Below are 26,542 nucleotides of genomic sequence, written 5' to 3'. Positions count from 1 at the left end.
GCAGTCACAAACACTAGCCCTTTTAAAATTGGTACCTGGCATAGATTCTTCAAAGTAGTGAAATGCAAAGTAAACTGGAATGAACAAAGTACAAATTCAATACAAAGTCAAGATGTGAGGTACCAGGAGATAACCAATAATCTTCTAGGCTTTAAACAGCTGTTAAATAAACCTTTCTAAAAATATTTTAAAGGTCCTTGCTCACAAATCACCATAAGAAGAAAACTTTTGTCGATGGGACAATGAACAGCTAAACCACTTACTTTTATTAAGAGATTCCATGGTGAAAGCTTCAGACATCCTTAAACCAGATTTGGCTACAGCATAAATTCTACTTTCCTATACAAGCAGAATGGATTTGATAGTAGATAATTAAAATACAACAATTACTTTTGTTCTGGTTAGCCTCCTAGTCTTTGTGTTAGTGCAACTATGTGAAAAAATGGTTCATGAAATGACATTGTCAATAGCAGCTGAAAAATGCATCCTTCTTTTCTATGCTGTACACTGATAGCCATAGCCTTTTCTGACATTTTTCATACAACATAAGTGACTTATTTTTAAAAATACTTTTATCAGGTGCCAAAGAAGCTACAGTAAGAATGTTTTTTAATGGAAGATTATGTGTTAGGAGCTTTTTGACCATTTTGTGTTAAAAGTCTACAATAACAAAATGTATAATGCAAAAAGTTCACTAAAATATAGAGAAGTTGTTACATAATGTATTATTTCTGAATAAAAATTAATAAATATATTTTATAAATTATTAATTAAGAAGTCTGACACTGAAAACACAGAATTAGTGAGTTTTAACACATTAGTGAGTTTTAATTTTGGATTTTGTGTAATATTAATATTAATATTAATATTAATATCTATTTTAATATCCTGACTGATGGCTTTAAAATTTTACTTGGAAATGTGATCAATTACTTCTGTAATTTGTACTTGTCTGCTGTCAACTTAATTGTCCAGATTGTGAGTGGTACAGTGGTTACAGCAAGGGCACCATTCTTGGGCTGTGTTAGTGTTCAGATAAATAAATAAATGCAGTCATAAGCATTACATACTTGGATACACTCAAAAAGACATACATAACTTACATCTCACATGAAAAAAAATGGGTTTGTCTACAGAATACAGACTGTGTTTTTCAGTGGCAGGAATACTGTGCTGAAAATAAAACTAGATTCTGAGCTTGTAGTTATGATGAAGGTAATGCACTGTCTTGTCAATAAACAGAAAGTAATTAAAATAGAGGCAAAAAAAATCCCAGAAGAGAGTAATGAAAATAAGTTAGTTTTGCCAGCAGGAAAAATCCCTATTAGCACACTTACCCAGGAAGGAAATCGATGCAATGGAGGCGTTGGAGGTTTGTTGCTAGCACCCTTTTTTGTCATATCACAAAGTTCCTGGGCTTCAGCATTTTGTGCTTCAGTGGTGTCATAGGTAAACACTCCTTCATCACAGCTAATCTCCATTTTCTCTAAAACATCAGCATCTTCTCCGTCCACCAGATCTATGTCTGTTTCCTGAGGTCTCCACGGACGGATCATGCTTATGGCATTTCTGTTCCTACCAAACATTCTGTCAGAACTCAGCTGGGGCTGGCTGAGGTGTTTCTTTGCTAACACTGAATTTAGACTAAAGACGTTAGGAGTCCTTAACTTTGGATGTGGCAAATTTGAGGGAAAATCTGATGGAGTTGTGCATTGAGAACCTGCAGAAGTTGCTGGAATTGGGTGTTTGGGTGTCAGAGAAGGAGTTAAAATTGGACTTGGGGTATTTGCCTCACTGGATGAGGATGAATAATCAAGCCTCTGTGATTGAAATTTCTTATTCAGTTCATCTGAAGAACTGTCTTGGTCTTTCTTTTTCCTTGTGAAGTCAGAGTTGCACTTTCCACCCGGATTGTTCAGGCCTTTTCTTTGGGACCCTTGCTGCCATGAGTATAGCTTCTTTTGCTGAGTCCTCTTAACATCAAAACTCTCTTCTTCAAAGAGAGAACTGCTGTCATCAGATGCTGTCAAATACATTTCACTTCCCACTCTACTGTACCTTGCGTTCTCTTCAGATGTGTGGCTTGAAAGAGTTGATGCACACCTGGATTTCAGTCCTTTATTGTCTCCACCATCCTCATCTGAGCTCCAGTCACTCCCAGTGGTGCATGAGTTCTTTGACATGTCACTGTCTATGTCTTTGGATGAGCAGCTTGCTCTCACATTTTTGTTCTGCTCTGAACCAGAGGAACTTTGTTGCAATGACTTCTGACCTTTATTTGTCTCGTGTACAGGACCAGCAAAGGTAGTTTCCAGGATATCCTTCTCTGGAGGAGGAATATAATGAACATGAGAAAATTACTTTAGCAAACCTGGCCTATAAATGGTTTTGTCATCATGCCTGCAAGTAGTAAGTAGGTAATAATTTCAAATGCATGAGAACATTTATGGTTTTTAATACTGTAAATAATAAACATTAAGAAAAATATCATAAATTTTTAATGTGTCTGAATGCAAATTAAGTTTGCCAAAAATCTGTAATAAACGTTACCCAAAGTTCTAGCTGAACTAAAAATGTCAATGAATATAAAGATAAGCAGACTGGAGCCATATTTTAAAGCCATGTATGTGTGAAAACAAACAAACAAATAAAACTAACAAAAAGCTAACTACTTAAGTGGGCATACAAATTTAGCTACTTTATTAAATCTAAGGAAAGTTAAAGTTTAATAAAGCTTGTCAGAAAGGATTTTCATTAACAAATCAAGTATTCCGAGCCTTTCTACAGTGTTTATACACAGAAATTTATTCTGGAAGCTATTATTGTATTCCCAATGGTGAATGCTTAAAATACACAAGAGTCTCATGGAAAGTACTTCAGGAAAGACGCTGTGTTAAAAATAGCTTTGTCCCTGCTCTTTGCTTTTACCTGGTTTTATGAGAGAGAGCTAGAGCTTGCAACATGTTAGTGAGGCCTGCATGTTCTCAAATTAAACTGGATGCAAGAACTAGGGTTTTTCTGCACAGACACTTGGAAAAGTCTGTGTTAAATACCTGTGTAAAGTTAAAGTGGACTGAATAACTCAAAGGTGTTAATTTCACCCACATTAAGTAATGAAGTCCCCAAAATTATCTTTTTCCATCTAGGCAAGCCTAAGGTTCTATGTCTTATCCTTTCTCTGGGAAAAATCACTCTTACTTCAATTCCCTCCTCTGTAAAAATAGAAGTAATAATACATAGCCACCTTCATAATGAGCTTGCTGTAATATAAATACACAAAATATTCATAGGATCTCTTTCAGTTTCTGATTTTCAAAAGACTTTAGGTTGCCATTTTGGATACCATGATTAACTGTGGAGAAAATACTGAAGTCATAAACAGTACAAGGGATTTGAGCAAAGGACCAGAGCAACAACAAAGGTCACAACCACATCTTAACTTTGCAGCCAAAGCACCCAGGAGCCTCTGCATGCTGCCAGATAATGTATTAGTGGTATTACAGAGATTCTAGTGCTCAACAGGATGATTTCTTCCTAGTAATAGAAAAGTAGCAATGAAGAGGGAGACAGTAGTGGTATGCAGTTTGAAAACAGCTGGTTTGGATGCACTGAAAGAGTTGTTGATTTTAGTTTCCTGCTTGTGTCAGAATAAAAATGGCAGTGTTGATAACAAGGTACCTGGCATGTTTTTGCCTTCAGGGTAGTCTGACTGCTTAGATGAAGCCTTGCTTATTTCTTCAAGCTTAGGAGAGGGTTGAGGACTTCTTGCTCTATTTGAAAAGCATCCAAAAGTCAAACTGCTTAGTCGCTGACACTCTCCAGGCTTTTGTGCTGAAGTAACAGATTTCTTACCAGTAGCTTCTGAAGAATAGTAATTCAGAAATCTTGTGTTAGTGAGATACAACAAGCTATGCAACTCTTCTCTTTACTCTACAGTGCAAAGTTTTTTTTTGTGGTAACTAAAATTTAGGGGAAAAAAATATAATAAAATGTATTATAGGAAAAAAAAAGCTATCTGACATCTCTCTGTATCAGGTGAAACCCAGAGCAATGTTTCTAGTTCTTAAAAATTTATATAATAATAGAAAGAAAAAATCTTTTAACAATTTCACAGGAAATAGAGAAGAGTAAGTTACCAGGTTTAGAAGGTCTATATGGAGGAGAACTTCAAGAGAAAGGGAAAGCAGAAATTGATGAACTGCCACGAGCATGAAATCTGTCCATCCCTGTTCATAAAAATCCCTGTGGTGGATCTAGGAACAAAAGGCCCTTACCCTACCTGTAAAATTGCTTAAAACAGTACCACATGTTCATAATTTATAGCCTGTCACCAGCATGGAAACTGCAAATGGTAATAAATTTCTTAATATTTTTGGGCATATCAGTAACTGTGTGTTGGAAATGACAAAAGTTTTGGTCTCAAAAAGCCTTTAAATAGGTCTCTCAGAAGAGAATGACTAGAAGTATATGGAAGAAGTATGTAGCTACTTATCAAAAGATAGCAAAGAACCAAAACTATCCAGTTTCTTCATTAACAGGAAAGTGCATTTTAGTTTAAAAACTTTATATTTTATATGAATTTGTAAATTTTTGTATTCTCATATATTATGCATATTATGTGTGACACACTCCTCTACACACATTTCTAAATACCTGTGTATTTACATGTATATGTAAGATAAATTATCAAGAAATGAGGGCTAGTTTGCAAATTAACAAAATTTTCATATGATAGTAAATTGTCAGATCAACCAAATGTGGAGAGGACAATGGGAACGTTCAGACACACTTAAGTTGGTGAACAGGCAACATGGTAGTGAATAAAATTCAACTTTGATCTTATAATAATGCTTCTTGGAGGGAATATTCCTCTCTTTTCTATTTACACTTCATGAGTTTTAAATTTGCTATACCCATTTGGAGAGGAACTTAGTGATACTGGGTCTGAATTTAGATTTTGGATCACTGTAGTCAAAGGTAGTAACAAAAAATATCTGATTGGAGTTCTGATTCCCAGCTGGCCCTTTGCTAGAAAAAGCAAATGCAGAGTGACATTCATGTGTTCTTTAACAATTTTGACAATGACTTAACAATGACCACTTATGCTGTAAAGATGTGAAAGCAAAGATCTGTCCTAAATCCAGTAAAATCTTACTACTTGCAGAACCTCTGAAGTAACAGTGGTACCCATTCATTCCACTAATACCAGTTGTACATTGTCTGTGTGTCTTTTCAGCATAAAACCAAATGATTCCTTCCTAACACCTTCATGTACAGTCACCTGTATGTCAGTTCATACTCTCTGAAATCTTTGTGATTTCACAGAATATTTTCAATCATGTAGATGCACACATTAATAGGGAATAGAAAGAAATATGCCATAGAGAGAGAAGTTTTCAGAAGATTTGTACATTTACCTTGCAGTTTAGATTGTACTGTTTTCATCTCTTTGGTTTGCTTTTGGTTGATCAAGCGGAGGTTCTGATTTTCCACCTCTAACTAAAAGCATATAAATGTAATCTCATCCATTGATGAAACAAATCTTAAAGTCATTACATCTTTTATGTTTTCTCTGAATTTCTGCTTATCTAAGGACAGAGCTAGTTCAAATAATAATCTCCTCTCTACTACTCTAAATACCAGTCTAGGTCTTTAGAGTAGTTCTTTCATTTAAAGTTGTTCTTTTGTTTAGAGTTGTTCTTTATTCTGAACAACTAAATTCCCTGCAATGATTATTTTCTCAATTCTGCCAAAATCATTCCCCCAACCAAGCAAACCCATGACTGCTTTAAAAATCCCTAATAAATAAGAGGAAAAAGAAAACTGCATTGGCATTTTCAATAAAAGCAGAAGGCTAGAATTACAAACTCCTGTGCCATTTGGCAAAACTAAGAGTGGGCAGAGGAATCAGAGGGAATTCTGGTCCTAATGCCTCCCACTATCCCACAAGTGCCAACAAACTTTATACCAAACAAAAGTGTTTGTACAGGAAATACAAAAACCAACAACCCATTGCTGTAGCCCCCCAGTGGGAGGTAAAAGATGCTGGTTCAAACTCCTGCTCCAGATTAGGCAAACAGATTTGAATCTGAGTATCCCTTGTCACACAGAAGGGAGCCAGCAATTCCACTCCCCACTGAGTGACGCTTAGTCACATCTGTGAAACTGGCTTGAGATTTTCCATAAAGAGTAAGTAAATACTTTGAGTCATACTTGATTTTGTCCAAACTTTTTCCTGGTAATTTTAGCTAAATTTAATGGCATTTTTATTAAATTATTTCTAAGTAATTTACTTAAGCCCTCACAGATGAAAAGTAAGTATTTTATGTAAGAACCTTCTAGTTTCTTATTTCAAAAACATGAACTTAATTGTTTTTCAACTTGAGTATAATTTCCAGTTAACTACAAGAGAGTAAGATTTTAACTTTTACAGGCAACTTTGAATTCTACACCCAGGGAGGAGAAAGCACAGCTGCACCCCAAAGCTGGCAGCTTTAGGCAGGGCAGAGACATGGTTATCGTACCACAGCAGAGGAAAAAGGGAGACAACTTGAAACTAGAGCTGGTGTCCCTGAAACTATTCATGACTAAGAGTAGTGCGGGCATTGTGAAATAAAAAATGATCAAGGCCTTTTTTCTGCCAGGCCCCAGCAGGCTTGGTCGGCTTTCTGGAGATTATTCACACTTTAGGCATCTGCTTGAATAAGCTGAGTTTGCCAGCTAAGCTCTCTCAACTAGTGGAGAAATTGACCTTTGAGAGAGAAGTGCTGGGTCCTTCCTTCAGAAAGAGGACCCAGATCATACTGGCTGACCAAATCAGACATCAGAATTTACATGGCATGGACACTCTGCTCTCTGTGCCATTGTTTTCAATTCTCCTCTTTCCAGCGAATAACTAGAAAAATCAATGAAACTGGGAAGCAATGTTTCCAAGGCATGCAGGCCTTTAACAGCCAAAAGGTCTAAAGGATATCCAGTCACACCATTATATTTCCTTTGTAAGTATCATAGCAAAAGTTATACCTCATGAAGCTTGACTGTCACCCATTCTTTTATTTTAGCTGCTTTTTCTTCTATGATTTTTGCTTCTTGCAGTCTTATTTGCTTCTGGAAAAAATTGACATAAGCATATTTTTCACTGAGTAATATAATCTGCCTGAGTATCATCTTCAGACACAAATCCTAAGATTGCTTGAAGTAATTCAGGCTCCTGGGTAATACATGGTGATTTTTTTTAAATGAGGAATAGAGTCTTCACAGAAACTGCTATTCCTCTTTCCTCTAGTAAGAATGAAAGCTCTTCAGGGGGGACAGTGAAGAGGAATATCATCTTTCTCCTCTTATAGGTCACATGTTCTTTCAATGGAAGCCAGAGCTTAATTTGAAAAGGAATAAGCACTATTCAAATTATATACTTTCAATGGGAACCTCTTTAATCAAACAACAAAAATAATGGTAAACTTTTCTGTCATCCATTGATCTAAATTTTTATTTTACTTTTGTATAATTAAAAAGGGAATTGATGTTTCTCTTTTTTAACACCATTATTCCTAACCTGTTCTTCAAGTTGTTGCTCCAATTTTTGTATTATATCATTTTTATCTTGTATCAGGATCTCCAGATCTTGACATCTCTTATACAACCTGGTTTCTGATTCACTTGTTTGAACATTTGCTGCTTTTAATTTCTCTTCCATGATCTGCACCTATTTGGAAAGTCAAATATAAAAGTTTAAGGAACATAATACTCCAAGTCAAAGGTAGTAATTTAATCACAAAATAAACTTAAAATTGCCTCCACACTTAAGATGCAAGATAACCCTGCAAAGTTTTGAAGCCTATTTGAGAAGAAACCCCACAGTTCATTATATCTCCCTATTCATTTAATACCAAGAGGACTGGCAAAACACTGAAAGATCTTACACAGGTTTTGTTACTATCTGTGAGAGGCTTCTAGTTTTGTAACACAGAAACTTTTAGAAACACCAGTATGGGAAGAATGCAATTTATCTACAGGGACCTGTAAACAATGTTTTAATAAATAAACAATTGCACACTATAAAAAAACCCAGCAAATTATCGGTAGCATTCTAAAAAATTGCTTAAACATACTTGGCTTGTAGTCAGGAATGTTTTCTAACTCCAAATTAGTACATGAACATTTTAGTCTTATAATTTTCAGTTTCTATCTGTCTCACAGTAAGATATGAGGAATGTTTCAGGGATACCAGAGGTATGTTCATAAAATGTCTACATTAGTTTAAGTCTGCTGTTTGGAATAAAAAGGCAACTTCAGTTAAATATTTAGCTACGATATCATTCTTTAAATGATGTAACTTCTACAAGAGGAACAAACAACACAGAACAGTTCTATTTAAAAGCTGTATTGGGTAGCCTGATTTTATTTTCTTACAGATCTTCTAAAACAGATCATTGTTTCCTCTCCCCTTTGTTTCCACATGCATCATGTATCAAAGGTTCATGATGCACTAATGAAGAAGCTCATTCAGTGTATCTACTTTTGGTTTGTGATGTTAGCTTTGACTTTATTGAAATGAACTGAATAGTGAGCAAAGAAAGCTGATAGAACTCTCTGTTAAGACAAATTAATAAACTTTAAAGGAAACTGTCTTCTTCTCCATTTTTAGAAGTACTTAAAAATCAAGCAATTTTTTGACTTTCACCTCATTGAAGTATCACATGCACACAGCTAATGGAGATATTTATTCCATTTATACCTGCTGAAACGCTCTCTCTGCCTGACGATCAGCATCTATAACTTGCTTCTCAAGCTGCTGCATCTGTAGATGTATAAAAACATACAATTAAATAGCCATGCCTTCTGCCTCTGATCAGAAAAACATATTTTCATGGTCTGTTTTGAAAAAGGAAAGGACACGTGGTGGGCAGGAACATAAAAATAAAAGGATAAACTGTGTGTGTCAGACTGGAAGAGAATTGTGACTGTATTAAAACATTGTAAATATTCTTCAACAGAAAAAAATATATACACCTTTTTTCATAATTAATTCTCAAGCTGTCATATGACACACTGCTTTTTCTCCCCTGCTACCAAGACTAAAAATTCCTTTGACAATAGTCCTGAAACTTTCCTCATGTTCTTCCAAAAGAGGCAAGAGTAGAGGGAACTTGGCTGCTAATCCTTCTGATGCTGACAAATTTAGTGTTTTGGAGATATATACTACAAGGACTGTCCCAGACTTCTCCAGTGTTGCACGAAAGAAGGCAGGATGTGGCAGGAGGGACAGGTGGCCTCAGGTGCTGCACAGCAGCAGTGGATGAAGACAGAGAGCAGCGTCCATGGAGAAGTGCAGGTCACCTCTGAGAGGAGAAGACCCTGATCTCTTATGTTATAGCCATGCCTGATGAATCATGGGCTCAGTCTTTGCCCAGGGCCTTGGAAAACCCCTGCATTTTACAGGATTTATTTTTCAGGCTTTCCCAGCAATACAGAACAGGCCAGAAAGATATACTTTGTTTGCATTTTGTTACATTTTGTTAACAGACCTTTAGTCTGATTTTGTTGACCTTTTTAATAAGTAAACCCTGGTTTGAAGTAACACTTGAAAATTCATAAGATATTCCATGACTTAAGGGCTTAGTGGTTCTCAGGAAATATCTAGATAAGACCTCAGTTCATCAAAAAATTAATATTGCCATACTCAGTATTCAGCTTGAAAATTGTTCTAAGAAAAGCATACGATGCAAATAATGCAAATGGAACCCACTTATTCCTTCTTCAATTTGCTGCATGATTTTAAAATAATCAGTTTCATCCTGTCTTGTTTGAACTCAGTTTCTGGCATCTTTCAGTTTCTTTTTCACTCTCCATCTCTTTTTTTCTCTTCTCAGCTATGCTGCTAGTCACATGAAACCTTTAGCACCATATCCATACAAGGAGAGAATCATCATTTTCTATCAATCAGTAACTAAAAATGGAGAAAATTAGTTTTCAGAAAAAACCAGAAAACTAACAGAAAAAAAAGCAACTATGACTCACCTTCCAGTACTTTCTCATACAATACAAAACCCCAAAGTCTACATTATAATAATACCACAACACACCACTGATACAAGAGCAACAAACATTTCACAATCCACACGGTTATGGTCAGGTCTCCAGTGAGTTGTTTTGCAAGAACAGTTCTAAGGATATGATCTTCCCAGTCATCCATCTGCCAGATGAACAGGGAGATTAGCCTTCTTTGTTCCTCTCTGGTCACATATTTAATTTCTTATTTAAATGACCTCATGTTAAGATTTTAACTTTGAGTTGCATTTTTGGAATTTTGACTTCTAAGGTTACTTTCCATCTGTCTTTTTAGTTTTACATTCAAACAGAAATTTGGTTTGCAAGACTCACTTTAATGAAAATTTTCAGACATTTATTTTTTAGTGAGTTGGGATTCAGAAATTAAGGTTATTTCTGAATATATGGTCAGCTAACATTTCACTGTAGTAAAGGCACTGTGCTAAACATAGTTGAAGTGCAGGTACTAGTAATGAACTAATACTCTATAATGTTCTGGAGTCTTAATATTATGACAGAAAACTATTAACATTATGACAGAAATTATAATATTATGACAGAAAACTTCAGATATTTATATTGTGAAATTCACTGATGAGCAGCAAGTTGTTCATCAACTTTCACAGGCAATTTGGAAATGCATGGCAGCAACTGGCAATTTATGTTCCATAAGCTAAGGTCATTTCATCTGTAAGGCAGTATCAGCAATGTGACAGGTTTAATAAATGCAATTAAAACCTGAAAATGTTGCTTGCCAAGTACACCCAGCTGCCAGCTGCAGTGCAGCCAGCTCCAACTTGGCTTAAAGCTGCAAACAGCTGGGCTCTCCTGCAGCATCTCATGATCTCTGAGTGTTCTGCTGCTCTTCTACACAACCACTGGAGTCCTGGAGAATCCTGGAGAATGTGCACTGAAGGCTCCTTCCACGGCTGTGCACTGACCCTGCACAGTGCACTTCTTGTCAGGAACACACACTGTTGCACAGGACCAGGTGTTGCAAAAATAGTTAACCAAGAATTGGAAAAGTACAGGACCATGGCTAATCTGGGTCCCTACACCTGCAAAAGCACTGTGGCCTTGGAGCATAACTGTGTTATGATAACAAGTAGACAGAGAGATGTGAGAAAAGGGAATGTAAGCCCAAAAGAATGAGGAAGAATTGATGGTATAGCATGACCAATAGGTCACTTGGCTTGCAGAATATTCATGAGCTTATTACTTGTTGTGTATAAAAGTTTGATGCTCTCTTCAATAAACGAAGCTTGCTGAACACTCATATTGAGAGTCTCAAGCCTTCCCTGCAACGAGACAAATGGCCAGCTGTGACAACCAGGAACAGAATAATATGTTCATGTAGACTACTGGGACAAAGAATATGATTGGAATAAAGCTGTTGCTAAGATGAACATAAAGCCAGGAGCCAAAGAAGCTGAGAGAATACTACCAAGTGAAAGATCATTCCAAGATTATAAAGGCAAGAACAAAGTCTGGTTTTGCCTCTTCAATAGTTAACTATGAAGGTTTCAAGAAGGTGTGCTGAGAATCCCTGTGTGGTCTCACAATATGGATATGTCAATCAGCTTCCTGGCAACAAATAAATGTGAGATTTTATTTGCAAAATTTTTACAGGGTCTTCAGTTTCTTTTAGGAGACTCATATTAAAAAAAAAGCAATCTATGTTGTTCAGCAGTTCAACATGCTGAATGCCCCAGTTGAACACATCTCTTGTAAGGAATTTCTTGTCACCCACACTGGATTGGTGCAAATCACCAGTCAAATATCATGGCTACCAAACATGATCAAATGTCATGGTCAAATCAAATATTATGGTTACCACACATGAGCACATCTGTTAAAATTAAATTTGCCAGCATTTCAATAATTTTGGTGCTACATAATAATTACTGAGTGAGTCCTGATTTTCCCATTATTTAGAGTTTATATAGGTTTGTTTTGCAGGGTCTACTGTAATAATAATGAAACTAAAAATATGGTTTTCCCATTTGCATAAATAATCATGAGATGTTTTTTCCTGAAAAATTAGATTTGCATCTATACTCTGACTGGTTTGCTTGTTTATAAGCCTGTGAAGTTAAACAGAAGAAATGACTACCACAGCATACTCTGAAGGCTATCAAACATGCTGGGCAAAAGATTGGAACAATTTCTAAGGGAAGAATTTTTCTTCAAAAACAAAACCTAACCTTAAACCTTCTTCTTAAGTGAATGACAAGTTTCTCAACGGTGATCACAGCATTACTGAGAGAAGGGGGAAATGTGAGGCTGGTTGAATGGCTAATGGTTTAAATTAAGTCATGCTTTGAACTCATCAAGAGTAAAATGCTATACTAAATCCTCTGTATCCAAAGACTATGAAGGCCATTTCAGACCATACATTGATAGCTTAAGATCCTCAAATAAAAATTAAAAAGAAAAATCCTTAACCTGAGGATGGATGGGGCAGGTAACAGCAGCCATATCCATGATCAGAGGCAAATGTCAGACAGAGAACTCTCAGCTGTGGCAGGATCCTGAGTACTGACAACCAACTCTGACTTTGTAAAGAATTCCATTTGAGAAAAAGAAAGATCTGTTGTACCAGACCTCTGTCCCACCAACTTCTTTCTGTATACACCTCAGCAAATTGCCAGCATCACTGGATCATGTTTTGTATCAGCTGTTAGGTGAGACATTGCTCAAATGAACTACAGTCTGTATAGGATCAGCTGACATAAAGTTGACTTCCCAGGAGAAACAAGGAGGGCCATCATGTTCGTGATAACGTTTGGCATGTGATATATGTTTAAACTTAATTTTCTATCAGGTCCTAAATAAGGTAACTTGAAATAATGCCCCAGTTCAACACACCTCTTGTAAGGAATTGTTCTTGTCACCCACATTGCATTGGTGCAAATTCAGTAAGAATTCAGAGATGTCCTGTCATAATCTATGCTGGTTTTTATTTTACAGTCTTAAATATACAAAATATAGATGCATGTTGACTAAAGAACACAGGTACAGAAGAACAGATGCTACTTTAACCTCCACTTTCCCCTTCTGTCTTTAAGTGTAAAATCCTCTTACAATTTCCAGAAAACAGATTAGTGCATGCTGCATCAATTAATGAATTATAGAAAACAGTTTCTATTGTTAGAAACAGATTTGGTTTTAAACTTAGTAAGGAAATAACTACTCTACATCTGACACTCATCAAATTGAGCTATTTTTGTTCAAACAATGAGCAGAGAAATGCCACATGTGAATAAATAGTGAATGCTTTGAAGAAACATGGCAGCAATAAAACCAGAGGTGTACTGCCTTGGGGGTCTGGACATTGAAGTACAACACACTGTCACTGGGAATCTTGTACAATACAAAGGCAAATCATGAAGTGATTCCTTTCCAAGGGTCACCTGGAAGTTTCTTGGCTGTGTTCAGAAATGTTTTTTGCGCAAGTAAAGAAATTTTCATTTGAGTAAAGCAGATATTACAGTAAATCAGCAAAGGGTATAAACTCAAAAGTCATCACTCACAAATTTCAAAAATATGCCTTTTGTCTGCATATATGTGTATATATACTTTCATTTCTGTACATATGTGTAGAGATCATTATTCCTGAAGTGTGTATTAGAGAGAAATTACAGCATTAAAATTATAACTTTCTTGTTACTTGAAATAGCTTTTTAACAATTTTAAAGGGAACATTTTGTTTTAAAAATGAAAATGGTTGTAATTAGTTTCTTTTTGAAATCTGAAAAATGTTTGTGATGTATAGGATCAAACTCCTATTTTTAACCCAAGTCAATATTCAACATAATTTATCCCATTCATGTTTTGAATTCACATTATAATCAGTTCATAATATAGTGTCTCCTAGTTTTTAATATTATAAACAATACAGTTGTATCACATAGATTTTTTTAAATACATATAGGAAAAAATACAACAAATTATGAACAAAAAGGAAAGCATCACTTCTCTGTATGCCTTTCCAAACATGTTGATAATAGGTCAAAGTTTTTAAAAAGGAAAAATGAGTTAAAACGTAATGTTTCTGAACAGTTTGTCTGTTGATGAAATGCAGAACTTCTAGTGATTTGAGAATGATATGTTTTGAGTCTGTTGTTTTCCTTGCACTTCAACTTTTCAAATCTCCATCATCTGAAAAAAAACCCAAACTATCTGTGGCTGAAAAATAATGTTCCCCATTATTAAAACAAACAAACAAACAAATAAAAAAGCAGTAAATCTGCCCATTTATAGATACAGTAAACTACCAGTCCTCAGATCACACAGGACTTATCAAAACCAGAGACATGGGTATATTGTTGCTTCTGTAAATAAATAGGAGAAGGAATTGAGGGATAACTATATTCCAACTGTCTTTCAGAGGTGCCAGTAGATATAAACAGGTGATGAATACACAGAGCCTGGCAACTAGAACACACTCATTTTTCACATTGAGTAAAAAAGATTATAGAAGTGCCTTCTAATAGAAGCTACGAAGACAAAAGATCTGGGTTTTTTTTTTGTGTGTGTAATACTTAGTAAGTTTATAAATGGCCCAAAAACCATGCCTGCCAGCTACTACATCTAACCAAGATTTCCCCTTTTTACTCTAAATTCCTATGTTTAGACCAAGTATTTCAAGAAATCTCTGCATTTCCAGAAGAAAAGTTAGTACTTCTTAAAAGCAAGTAATCTGCTTCTCAATGGCTTTGATGACAACCAGTTTGCATGTTTTATAATAAAGCCTTGCACATATTTTTTAGTTAAAAGCAATGGTAAAACTGCTCTAGAAGCATGACTCCTTTTCCAAAAAGCTCTCTCTTCTAGTAGTTTAGCTTAGGAAAATACATTAATATTCCTCCTAGTTCTGTAACTCATTTATTAAAAACCTGACTAGGTATGTTCCATCCATATTTTCCAATACTATTCCTTCTGCCTTGACATTTCTCTTTGATGTATTATGTATTCTCTATAAGGGCAGTGGTAGATCTTCAACAGCTACAATAAACTTTAAAATATGACCTGACCAGTTAATCTATATAGACAAAACACCTAAAGAAAAGAGAGGTAAAATACACATACTAAAATTTCATGGGAAAAATAAACCAGAAGATAATTTGTAAAGAAGAAATGAGCACATGCCTTGGGGAAGAAATACTTTGTTCTTTATTGATTGATTTTTTTATCCCAAAGGGAACACAATAATTAGAGAGACTTATTTTCAATTCAACAGCTTTGCATTTAACTTATTAGCAGAAATCCATTTTGTTATATAATTTAGGAAATGATACTTCAGACCCACCTGCATTTATAAAATTAAATATGCCTTCAGTGAAAAATTGCTATTTTGGCACAATAGCTTTTCCCTAGAACAAAATGAAACCTATAAAAGTATTACTCAGCTTTTTAGTCCTCAAAATCACAAACTGCTTTCTGAACCTAATCTTTTTGCCACAGATCTCCCCAAAAGGGTTAAGACTAAAGGGTAAGTCTCAATGGGGCTTAAATGTTCCTTAGGCTACTTACAGACCAAGCATGTATTGCATATGAAATTTTATGGTTTGTTATTGTTTCCTACATGAAAAAAAATCATATAAAGAATTAGTCACGTGGATTAAATTCAGAAAATTACAGCCTTGTATTTCCCTCAGATCTCACCTGAATGCTCACCTAGGTCATGACTACTGCAACACAGCTTAGGCTCACAACCTGGCAGTTTGCAAGCTGCCACTTTTCAGCACTTACCCATGCTTTTTCTTCTCCTATCTTCTTCATTTTTAATACCAATTAACAAGTAAAAGGCTACAATTCTTCTCATGAACAAAGCACTGTCAAACTTTCTTCTGCAAATTTGCCTTCTAACCAATTCCTTTTTATTTTGTCACACAAATGTAGGAAGTGTAAAAACAATTTGATTCTTTGATGTCAAAGTTGCATCTGTGTGTGCAGACACATGTGCACACACCACAAACAGACACAACCACTTCTGCAGATGACCAGCAGTTCTACAATCTGCATGTGCAGAACTGCAATCCTGTTCACTTCTAACTGCAGAACTTCTGGCACTGCTCTCCTAGGTAGGCAAAAGTCACTTAATTGCAAGCCTCTCTTTCTTCTCCTTTTTAGCAATTCAGCTTATTCCTTTGAACTGTGCTTAGCACTAAGCCTTTCCTTAGAACAAAATGAAACCTCCAAAAATTATCAGTTTCTATTTGCTCAGTTTCCAAAATGAAAGAAACACAGGCTCAAAATTTCTATTGCTCTCCTTGATTAGACTACTGAGTTATTTTACTTCTTTCAAGTTCTTTTCAATACTTACACATGACTTTTAGAATTATTTAGCTCACAAGGTTTTCTGGTGGTCATTAAATGAGTAAAAAGTACATATGAAAAAAAAATCTTTCACATCTCAGTTGAGTTCATTGTAGTAAAATTCATTATTTCTTTGCGAAATTATATAACTTAAAAATATAAAACAGAAAAGCCCAGAGAGGGAACTTTTCCAGAATTCATAGTCTAGGACAGCTGCCAGCAAACATACAGATTTAAAAAGTTAAATTCAGCAGTGGGATTTGAGGAGGTAGTGTAGTGAGGGACAATTGAGCAGCATGTAATGCTGGCTCAGTAACTGTGCTTTTCCCAATGTCAGTCACAGAACTTTCCTAAGCCTGGTAATACACTAGGAAATTCCCTGTTTCTGTTAGTCATCTTTCCCAACTCAGATCTTATCCTGATAGTTAAATTGCAGAGACACAATCAAACACAAAATAGGTAGATGGCCACTCTTAGCACAGACATTATCAGAGCACTCAAAATCTTTAAAGGAGTGAAGATACTATTCAGCGAGGGGGAAGAAGGTACCAAAGCCCTTCGGCAGGCAAGGAAAAAGAAATCTCACAATAGTGCTTCACATGAAAAAGACAAACATATTTCAAAAATATGTTCATCTGCTTTGTTTTGTACTGATGACTGTACTGCAAATGAGCAAATCCTGCTACCTGTGCCTCCCTGAACTGTGGCTTCTGATTAGAGCTGAAACACGAGCGTCCTCCTGAACCAGGATGTGCCACTGCCTGAGAGGTGATGGCTTGGGAAACAAAGGAACCACTCACAGCCAACATTTCCAAAAAATGAAAACTTGACTGAAACTGAGTTTATTCATGCCATTGAAGTGTATAGGACACTTTGGAAACCCATGGTAAAGGAGCAAGAGATCCCAGAAATATATATATGGCAGCATGTTGCACTTAAAAGGCAAGACAACAGGTATTTAAAGCAAGAAGGTACACTCCCAGGGAAATGAAAACTGAATGAGCAAAAAGAGTTCTCACCATCAAAAATGAGGAACAAAATTTTGTAGATCCTATAAGTGAAATGCTAAACAAGTATTAGATTGGCTAAGGACCCACTATTGCAGTTTCCACAGCTTCTATCAACTTCCCCATGTTAGGTGGGCTGGGACAGAAGTGAATACTGCCAGACAGGAGATATTAATCCTCTGGCCTCACAGCCAAGGCTCTGCTCTTCATGCCATTACCCAGCCATGCCTCTACAAGAACAACTAATTTATTGCTTCCTGAGTTCTCTTTTTCTTTTCCATTTGCAACCTCCTTAGAAAAAATGTCGTCTTAAGATGTACAAAAACTACAAAACAAAAAAAAGCTCCACCATTTTAAAAAGGCATAGCAGAAACTTGATAACAGACAAGGAATAATAATGAAACTATAAGGTAGGTATTAAAAAAGTGTAAACAAACCTACTACTCTATTGATATAAACTTTTATTCTCCTTAACTCTCCCTGCTTTCTCCTATTTGTACCTTCCTAACTGCAACTGTATTATTCCTCACAATGAGAAGAATTTTTAAAGACAACTAAACACTTAAAAATAACCTTCATCTGAATAATTTTTGTTCAATTGTATTCTGCTCCCCTTTACCCTTCATAATCCTTTGATTGCAAATGGAAATACTCATTGTGCTTTTTATACAATTCTTATATTGGCAATCACTGCGTAAGTCCAATGAGTTACTGACTTTTCCTCCAAAAACATTAAACATGAAATTGCCATGCCAGAGATAACAAAACAGACTGCATCTGCTTCATTTTCAAATGTCAAATGACATGCCATAAATAGGACTGTGAAAGGAATAAAAAATACAGTGGGACATGGATTTAGCTGTTGGTTTGTAAGACAAAGTCCAAAATGCTTTAAGTTTTGGAATATACTGAAAATAGTACTTAGTCTAAAAATTGATTATCATTCAATTTTCATAATCTGTTCAGAAAGCATAAATAACATCACATTTGTGATGTACACACTCATTGCTAGCTGAGCATGTATACAGAGAATATCCAAGTGGAAGGTTAAAACAACAAACATATGAAAAGAATTCTCCCTCATAATCATTTATATTTGTTGAAAACCACTTAAAGCATAACATAATGACCCTCCACACTGCAGGAAACAAACTTGGAGACGTTCATAGGAAACTTGAGTCTTACTGGACAGCTCATAACACAGCAGTTGGGTTAGTGCCATACTCAGTCCTTATGGGGTCTGATGAAATTCAGTGGAGGCTGCCCAAGTGGGAATTTAACACAGCTATGTAGTTCCCCTACTGAAATGATTTTTTAGTGGTAGGAAGAACGTCAACTTTATACCTTATGTTGCATGTGTATTGTAGGTGAAAAATGCACTTACTGGGAAAAGAATGAAGGTCACCAACTTTTCCTGTGACTTGAAATACCAGCTGGAAGCTAAACTTGCAGTAGAAACATGTAATTTTTTACTTAACAAAGGGTTTTTTGTAAACTCTCCACATACATAAGACTCAAGCTGCATTAAAATACAGGTTTCTGCTTAAAGCTCAGTTTCACAGCCATCCTAAATTTGGCTTACTAGGATACTTTCTAACATCATTCCTTAAATTCCTGTAAAGACCTCTCCCACTTACGGCAGCAGCTTCTGCTTCAAACTTCAACAAGGTTTCTTTCTTTGCATGTTAGATTTATAAATATAGACTTTACTTGGCAAAATGAAAAAAATATTAAAAACAAACAACAGGGAATGGATTAAGTTTTCTGAAAATGCTGTATATTCCCTTGCTTCTCTCTCTTCTCCTCAAGTTCAGGAAAATATTAAAGCTCTGGTAGCTGTACTGCTGCAACACATTTACAATGCAAATTTCTCAAACTCCTCAGCTGAGTTTCAAGGATGACTACTTCCTAAATTTACAGAACACAGTCAATAGTTTGTTTTTCTGAATCACAACACTTCTGTTAGAATAATATACTCCTGACTTCTCATGTAAATTCTTCATTTATTTGCGGGGGTGCTATTAAATAAAATAACTTTGCAAAGGTATTTGATTTCTCGTGTATAAGAAAAGTATTTCAGTTAATTCAGCCTGTGAATACATTTATGGGCTCACACAGCTCACAACTATTGGAAATGGCTAGATTCAATATATCCCTTATTTAAATCTGATTCTAGACTAAATTATACAACAAGTATAAGAGGAAGAACCCAATGGCAGTTTCTGGCAAATCATACACATGGGGTGATAGGATGTAAACTCCTTTCCCTGATACTGTCTTGCAGAGATACCTCTCAAACACAGGCAGAGAAGCAAGGCTGGAGAATTACCACCAATCCATTTCTCTTATCTTCCTGTACAGACTCCCTGTTTTTGTCACAGTATCATCCTTACTCTGTTTTCTACAACAATTACATAGCATAATACCCACAGGGTTTTATGTCTGTCACACCACAGTGCTGTGATTTTGTTGCTGCTTTGAAGTGGAACACTGTCTGCTGCTATTGTTCAATGTTTCAGTACACATTTCATAGAGTAGAGATGATTGTAAACAAAACCACAAATAAAGGCCTGTGCTAATCAAACTAAGGGTGAGAATTATTTCTGACACATTTGCCAATGTGTTTCATTCTATAATGAGTAACACATCCAGAAAGTACCTATAAAGCCTGATATCAGCTGCATTATTATTTTGTCATTAGTATCAGGATGTCTGTCAACTACTGGCCAACTGGGTCTTCATTACTCCCTTTCCTATTTCCCAAATATATTTTTGAGTAACAATCCCATGCAGTTCAATTTCAAACTAGTGGGAGTTTATCTTTCCTTTAATCAATACTGAGAGCTGGCAGTATAATTTCAAAAATTAAAACATGTGAAAAAATAACTACTGAGTTATTGGCAAATGAAACCAGCTCAGAAATACATGCAAATATTTTATTGCCCATTTTGAAAATGGTTGCTTTTGAATTGTGCCAAATGTCTAAATTTGCAGATGAATATGATCAAATTTTATTTAGCTGTGATCAAACTTTGATACCTGTCCCAACTTAATTCCAGTTTATGAGTGAAAGATTCATATTAAAAAGTCAAAGTGGCACAGTAAGGAGAAGGATCATTTTTCATGAAGTCTGCTAATGCTCTGCTCTGGAGAGCATTATGTCGAATTTTCCCAACTGAATACTCGTTGGACCTGTGGTCTTCAACAGAAAATGTTTCTCTCATGTAACTCCTGTAATCACTTTGCTTTTTCTAAAACTTCTGAGAAAGGTAAGGCAAACTAAAACAAGAGGGCAGTAACGTAAGTTCTGCAGGTTTTTTTCTATTTCAGGGTCATATTTCTCACAGATGAGAGCCGAATTTGCCTTTGAATACTTTATTTTGAGCACAGTGCTGAAGAGTTGTGGTTTTATCAATCTTGTTTTGTTTGTTTGGGTTTTTTGTGTTGATATTTGAAATTATATGATTATGCATACATTGCTATTAATTTAAGAGGGTATTTCTAGCAGTTAAGAGCCTGTAAATGCAAACTGTAAATGAACAAAGTGAAAAGTCAAATAGCAAGCATTTGAATTTCTAAAATCTTTTTTAAAACTTATATAATTTTGTGAAATACTGTTCATGAATCTTAACTTTTTGGTTGCCAAAACTACAATCAGCAGCAGCTGCATAAAACTTGGTAGTAATGGCTGCTAGAAGCTTGCCAGGAAAGTCATGTCTGGTGTTTAGTCACTTTCCATCCCAAAATGCAGTGATCCAGATGGGGTAAAGAGACAGAACAGATACTCCTAATCTAATAGCTCTGACTGTGTGAGCATCCCATGATCTGCTGAGTGTTACAGCAGCCAGGCTTGTACTCTTGGATGGATATTCTCTCCCAAGACTGATGATAATAACTTGCTCATCTCTGAGCTTTGCTAACTGCAATGAAACGCGCAGGTGGTTTTCCTTTTTCAACTTTTTTTTATTTAATTCTTAAATGAAATTTCAAAGGATGGCTTTTGCATGGTTTGTTATTCTTCCCAAACCTAATATTCTGCAATACCTCTTCAATAAGAGTTTGCCATACAGAAAAGTTGCAGGATTAGGAGAAAATTAAGAGTTTTCAACCACACTGTTTTCTAACAGCAATATTTTTAGTTATGCCAAAGCAGAGTACTAACTGTAGTATACAACTTCAGTGTAATTTGGTATTATGAAAAAAGCTTTTTGTTAGAAGTTGTTTTATACTGCTGTAAATTTTCGTGGCTACTTAATGAAAATAAGTCTAATGCAGAAAATACTATATTTCTTTATTCCATTTTTTTCCATCTCAAATTGAGGTTGAGTGCCTTCATAGAACAAATAAGGCCATGAATAGATGAAATGAATAGTAATAAATTGCCAAATTTTATTCAATTAAGAACTGGATGACATAGTTGAACCAACTCTTGATCTGTAAGTCTGATGTCTGTAGTAAGTAAATTAGTAGAAAATGTAACAGCAAAATTAGGGTGCGTGTGGATCAGTATTATAGGAAAAGAAAAAGTTAAAGTGGCCCTTAAAAGAGTGGTGTTTGCTTCCAAAGCTAATGAAGTTTGAGGTGATCACCAAGGCTGAAGATAGGGGGGGTGTGTTATTATAGCTATTTGACTTTTGCAAAGTGTTTCAAGGAAATAAAAACCCATTGGTTAGGAGGGAATGTCCCTCATGAATTACAAAAAGGGCTGAATAAAAATAGGCCATTATTGGTTACTTGCTGCAGTGACCAGCAGCTGTCAGGGGAGATCTGCTGGGATCTCTTGAGGGCTCACTGCTGCTCAAGGGAGACATTTGGTAATGGACACTGAGCAGGGAAGTGGCAAAGTTTTTGCTGGTATTTTGTTATTCAGAATAAGAGAAGCCTTCTGACAAGCAAGATTTAGTGGACAATCAATAAAATAATAGATGACACATAGGGATCTAAAGGACTTTGAGTAAGATCCTGGAATTAGGATTGGTATCTCCATGGAAACAATCTCAATTGTTAATTTTAATTAAGCTGTTAAGGAAAACAATGTTAAGCATTATTAGGAAAGGACTGGAACACATCTGGAACTTTGTACATCATTCAGAGTTCTTGGTAAATACAAAAATATCTGTTTCTTCCTGCTTTAATACTATTTAGCTCTTGCTCCCACCAAAACATAGCAAAGTGGGAATGATTCACAGAGGACTAAATGTGAAGATTAAATGTATTTATGGCTTCAAAGGGAGAATGGATAAATCCAGAAGGAAGAACAATTAACTCACATGTGAAAAATAAAAGTATTTTCGCTTACATACTATCAGGGTATCTGAATTTTATTTTTCTTTAGGGAGAGAAATTGATAGAAAATTTAGGTCATAGAAGAGTTTCTAAAATAAAACATTTTAATTAGAAATTAACTGAAGTGAGTCTTAATGATGACATAGTTACAATAAATCTTTTAAGATCTTTTGTCTCTTGTACTCTTTTAATTGCCTTGTTCTGTCAGAATAATATCAGGTAAATAAAATGGTAGGGGTTTTATATTTCAGATATGGGCTCAATGAAAACTGACTGTTGGGATACACGTATTTGAATATGCCAAGTGAAATGTTTCTCCACTGAAAAATAAAGTAAATATTTAAACAATATTTTTCAAATTAAATGATACAATACTTTTCAACTTTCTGGAACCAGAGACTCAGATGATGAGCCATGTTGGAGGTGTCTTCTTACAAGAAAATGAAGTCTGGTAAATTATATGATACATTAAAGAATACTGGGGAACTTAATACTTCTGGATTTTCTCTGTCATCATTTCTGTGTCTTAAATCACATCTCAAATACTTAATAAATGTGTTAAATCTTATTCAGTGTTGTAGAAGCGATTACTGGATACATATTTTTTTCTGCAGGAGAGTTGCCAGTGTGCTCTTACTTGAAAATGAACATTTCTTGCTGGCAATTCTGATGTGTAAAATTCTTTCATAGCATTAAAACATACATAGTTTCCATATATTTTGTTGTAAAAAGCTATTTTTTCCCTTCTGAAAAAATCTTAGTACTTGTAATCCCAAACCATGACTTGTGATCGACCCCCATAATAAAATAAAATCATTTCTACATCATTAAAATTTATCCCATGAGACCTACCTTTTCTGCTAACAGTTCTCTGATCTTGCTTGCCTGGAGACGAAATTTCATTAACTGTGACTCCAAAGTTAAACATCTTTCCTTCCAGTTTACAGTACCTTCTGGCTCTGAAAGTTCAGCCATATTTATGCTGGAAAAAGAAAGGGAAAAAATCCCCATGTCAAATTCAGTCTGTATTTAATGTCTGACTTTATTTTAAGATGCATACTAACCTATTTTATATAAATCTCAAGAATGCCCCCAAATTTTACACAATCTCATAAAATATGGTAAAAGTATGTTAGTTTTCTGAGGCCCTTATCATAACTATCAAGTTCTGAAATCTATGTTGATAATATTTAGGTTTATTGTATTTTAGTTTCTTCAATTATGCTATGGCTGCAATTATTTTTCCTTGATAAGCAGAGACACATCTCACATTTTAATCTTCAGTTACTGCATTTATCCTTTCTTACTCAGGAGAGTCTTGCAGGGAACTGAGCTTTTGCTTGGCAAATGTTTTATATAGATGTAACTGCCTGTGAGTTAGGAGCACATTTGGTTTTTTGCAAGTTAAATGTTTGGCAGACCACTCTTTTAAAAGTCCTTTAAAATTTTGCATAATCAAATTTCCTTTAAAAATCAATATCCTTAACAAAATGGAAGTTTCTGATTCCAAATGTGAAGGTGGGTGAGCAAATGGTCTCTAATGGACCCCCCACGCGAAAAACAATCTTTTTGCATTAGCTGTTTCAGATCTCAGGACATCCTTGTTGAGGCATGTTTCAGTCTCAACTCTGTGCTTTTATCCACATTTAACTGCTCATGTCTTCTGGAAATTAGCCTCAGTGCCCTTCTGGACAAGCATTTCTGGAAAAATTATTCAGGATGAGAGCTGGCTCATCATGGTTTGAGTCTGAGAAGCCAAGAAAATCATCTGTGTGTAAGCAGAAGGACTGGGCTCTGTTGTATTCCAAGTATTTGTAGACAGATTAATAAAGTAAGTGGATGGCTGAATGTAACCATTCAGTCCAAAATTCCCTTGCTAAGTAAAGGTCTGGCCTTTGCAGGGTTCTGGACACTTAGGTTTGGCTTTGAAAATAAAGCCTGAATAGCTCCTAAGTATCCAATTTATCTCAAAAATAATAAACATGTAAAAAAACCCCATTCAGTGGGAGGCCACTGGAAGATCACAACAAAGAAAAAACTACAAGTCATGATGTTATATTGCATTCATTTTGTCACCTCAACAGTGGGACATGGGTGAGGAAAGGCAAGTAGCCACTGTTTTCAGTGTGGTGAAGGAGGCTGATGGAGGAAGATTAAGGCTAATACAGATCTCCACAGTGCAAGTCCTGACACAGTTAGCATGGATGAGTGAGTGACCCCACAGAGAGCCCCCCTCCCATGATAACCCAGGCCTGCAGAAGCCCAGCTTCAAGCACTTCCCTTCCTCCCTGCATGGGAAGAGGCAACTCCTCAGCTGGAGACCAAACACCCATGAATTGATCTTCTCCGTTGTTTTTGACAACAGGAAGAAAAAAGGAAAAGCACCACAAGACAGATCAAAGTCCTTCACTTTTCTTTGCTACAGTAATATTTTCTATTTCTCTTCTAAATTCTCATATCTCATGTGACTCTCAAATTCATTTTAACTAAACAGGTGAAAAACCCTGGCTCAAAACTTTCTTTCCTTTCTCATACCCTAGACTCCTTGTTTCTTTCATTCCATACCATTATTTAGAAGGAAAACTAGGAAAACCTGTGGTTTGTAACATTTTGCCACAATCACTTGTCGGAATTAGCTGCTCTATTTTTTGCTTTTTCTTCCTTTGGTCCTGCAGGTTGGGATTCAAACTGCTAAGCCAGAGGTTACAACTATCCTTTTTCAGGAATCTCCCACTCAGGAATCCCCAAGGAATCACTAGGAGGTAAGTACATTATTAAAATAGTTTCCTAAACTGATCCTACAACACCCACATTCTAAACACAAGCATTTCAACTGCAGTCCTCCTCGGTGACCAAGACACCTCTGGTGTTTTTTGCCATTCTCCTTTTAAGCTTATCAGAAAGTTCCCTGGACTGTCAGGGAAGCAAGCTGCTCACTGTTGTCCTGTCCCTAATCCACGATCCTCTCTGCTTGTCCAGAATCCTCCTGTTCAATGGAGGAAGGTGGCACTGCCAAGCAGCAGCTCCTCCTATTTTGGAGGGGAGAAGTATTTTCAGCTGCAGATTTATCTGAATTCTGGTCTCCTAAGTAATGAGGAGTGGCAACATGTTATTAGACTATTTAGGATATTTTAAGTTTTTCCTTTTTAACTAATTGCAGCTACATAAAACAGAAATGGATGAGGCCAACATCTGGTTAACAGTGGGATATTTCAGTGTTTGTGGCTGTGAAAACACAAACGGGTCAAGTAATGAAAGAATTTTTGCTTTTTGATAGGGTGCAATATTACAGGGTGGAGTTAAAAATGTTTGTCTTTCAACAGACAAAACATTTGAGTAGATGGATTTCTGGCAGTGAACAGTGTGTCCAGCCAAGTAGTTTCCCAATGTCCAAACTCATTAATATTCCATTGCAAAACATTATGGATAAAAAGATTGAAAATAACTCTTTTTATTGCAGGATTTTTGCTAGAAATTGTAATAATTTACTTTGTATTTTCCAACAAGCCAACGGGTTCTGGAAATATTTACAGGCACATAAGGCACTGTTTACACTTGGAGAGTGAATGATCTTACTTAGAATCAATGACTTCCTGTTTCTTGTCTGATTCCCCAAGGGAGGATAAAAATGAGTTCATCTTCTCTTGGCTTAATAGAGTACTCTGAATCAGCACTCAAACCTACACAGAGCCCGCCCCTTCTTCCTGCTCCTGTTCCCACCGCAAAGCCCTCCGCTTCCCCTGAGCCTTAAAATGTTAAATCTTTTGAAAAGTAAACTAAAAAAGCACACATTAAAGCCTTAAGTTCTAATTATGTCATCAAAAATTAATTGAGACAAGTTTGACAAGTCTGGAAAGATTAAATTTGTCTTTCATTTT

The 26,542-nt window shown here is 35.8% G+C and overlaps 1 protein-coding gene across 1 annotated transcript in view; it reads right to left on the bottom strand.

The window, feature by feature from the left end:
• Nucleotides 1-23,646, bottom strand: part of PLEKHH2 (pleckstrin homology, MyTH4 and FERM domain containing H2) — a 48,951-nt gene extending 25,305 nt beyond the window's left edge. The window contains exons 1-8 of the mRNA XM_054280155.1: nucleotides 23,517-23,646; nucleotides 8,738-8,800; nucleotides 7,556-7,705; nucleotides 7,024-7,107; nucleotides 5,418-5,499; nucleotides 3,679-3,861; nucleotides 1,338-2,326; nucleotides 264-339 (exon numbers count right to left, since the gene is read on the bottom strand). Of these exons, the coding sequence (XP_054136130.1) occupies nucleotides 264-339; nucleotides 1,338-2,326; nucleotides 3,679-3,861; nucleotides 5,418-5,499; nucleotides 7,024-7,107; nucleotides 7,556-7,705; nucleotides 8,738-8,800; nucleotides 23,517-23,639 (1,750 nt within the window). The 5' untranslated portion in view covers nucleotides 23,640-23,646. The remainder of the gene's footprint in view (nucleotides 1-263; nucleotides 340-1,337; nucleotides 2,327-3,678; nucleotides 3,862-5,417; nucleotides 5,500-7,023; nucleotides 7,108-7,555; nucleotides 7,706-8,737; nucleotides 8,801-23,516) is intronic.
• Between the last annotated feature and the right edge of the window lie 2,896 nt (nucleotides 23,647-26,542).

The sequence above is a fragment of the Melozone crissalis genome, unplaced genomic scaffold, assembly GCF_028551555.1.
Source record: "Melozone crissalis strain CALT ecotype California unplaced genomic scaffold, PUWL_Pcris_2 ptg000027l_1, whole genome shotgun sequence".
Lineage (NCBI taxonomy): Eukaryota > Metazoa > Chordata > Aves > Passeriformes > Passerellidae > Melozone > Melozone crissalis.
The sequence above is the reverse complement of the archived record's forward strand: the minus strand, read 5'-3'. Positions and strand labels throughout refer to the sequence as shown.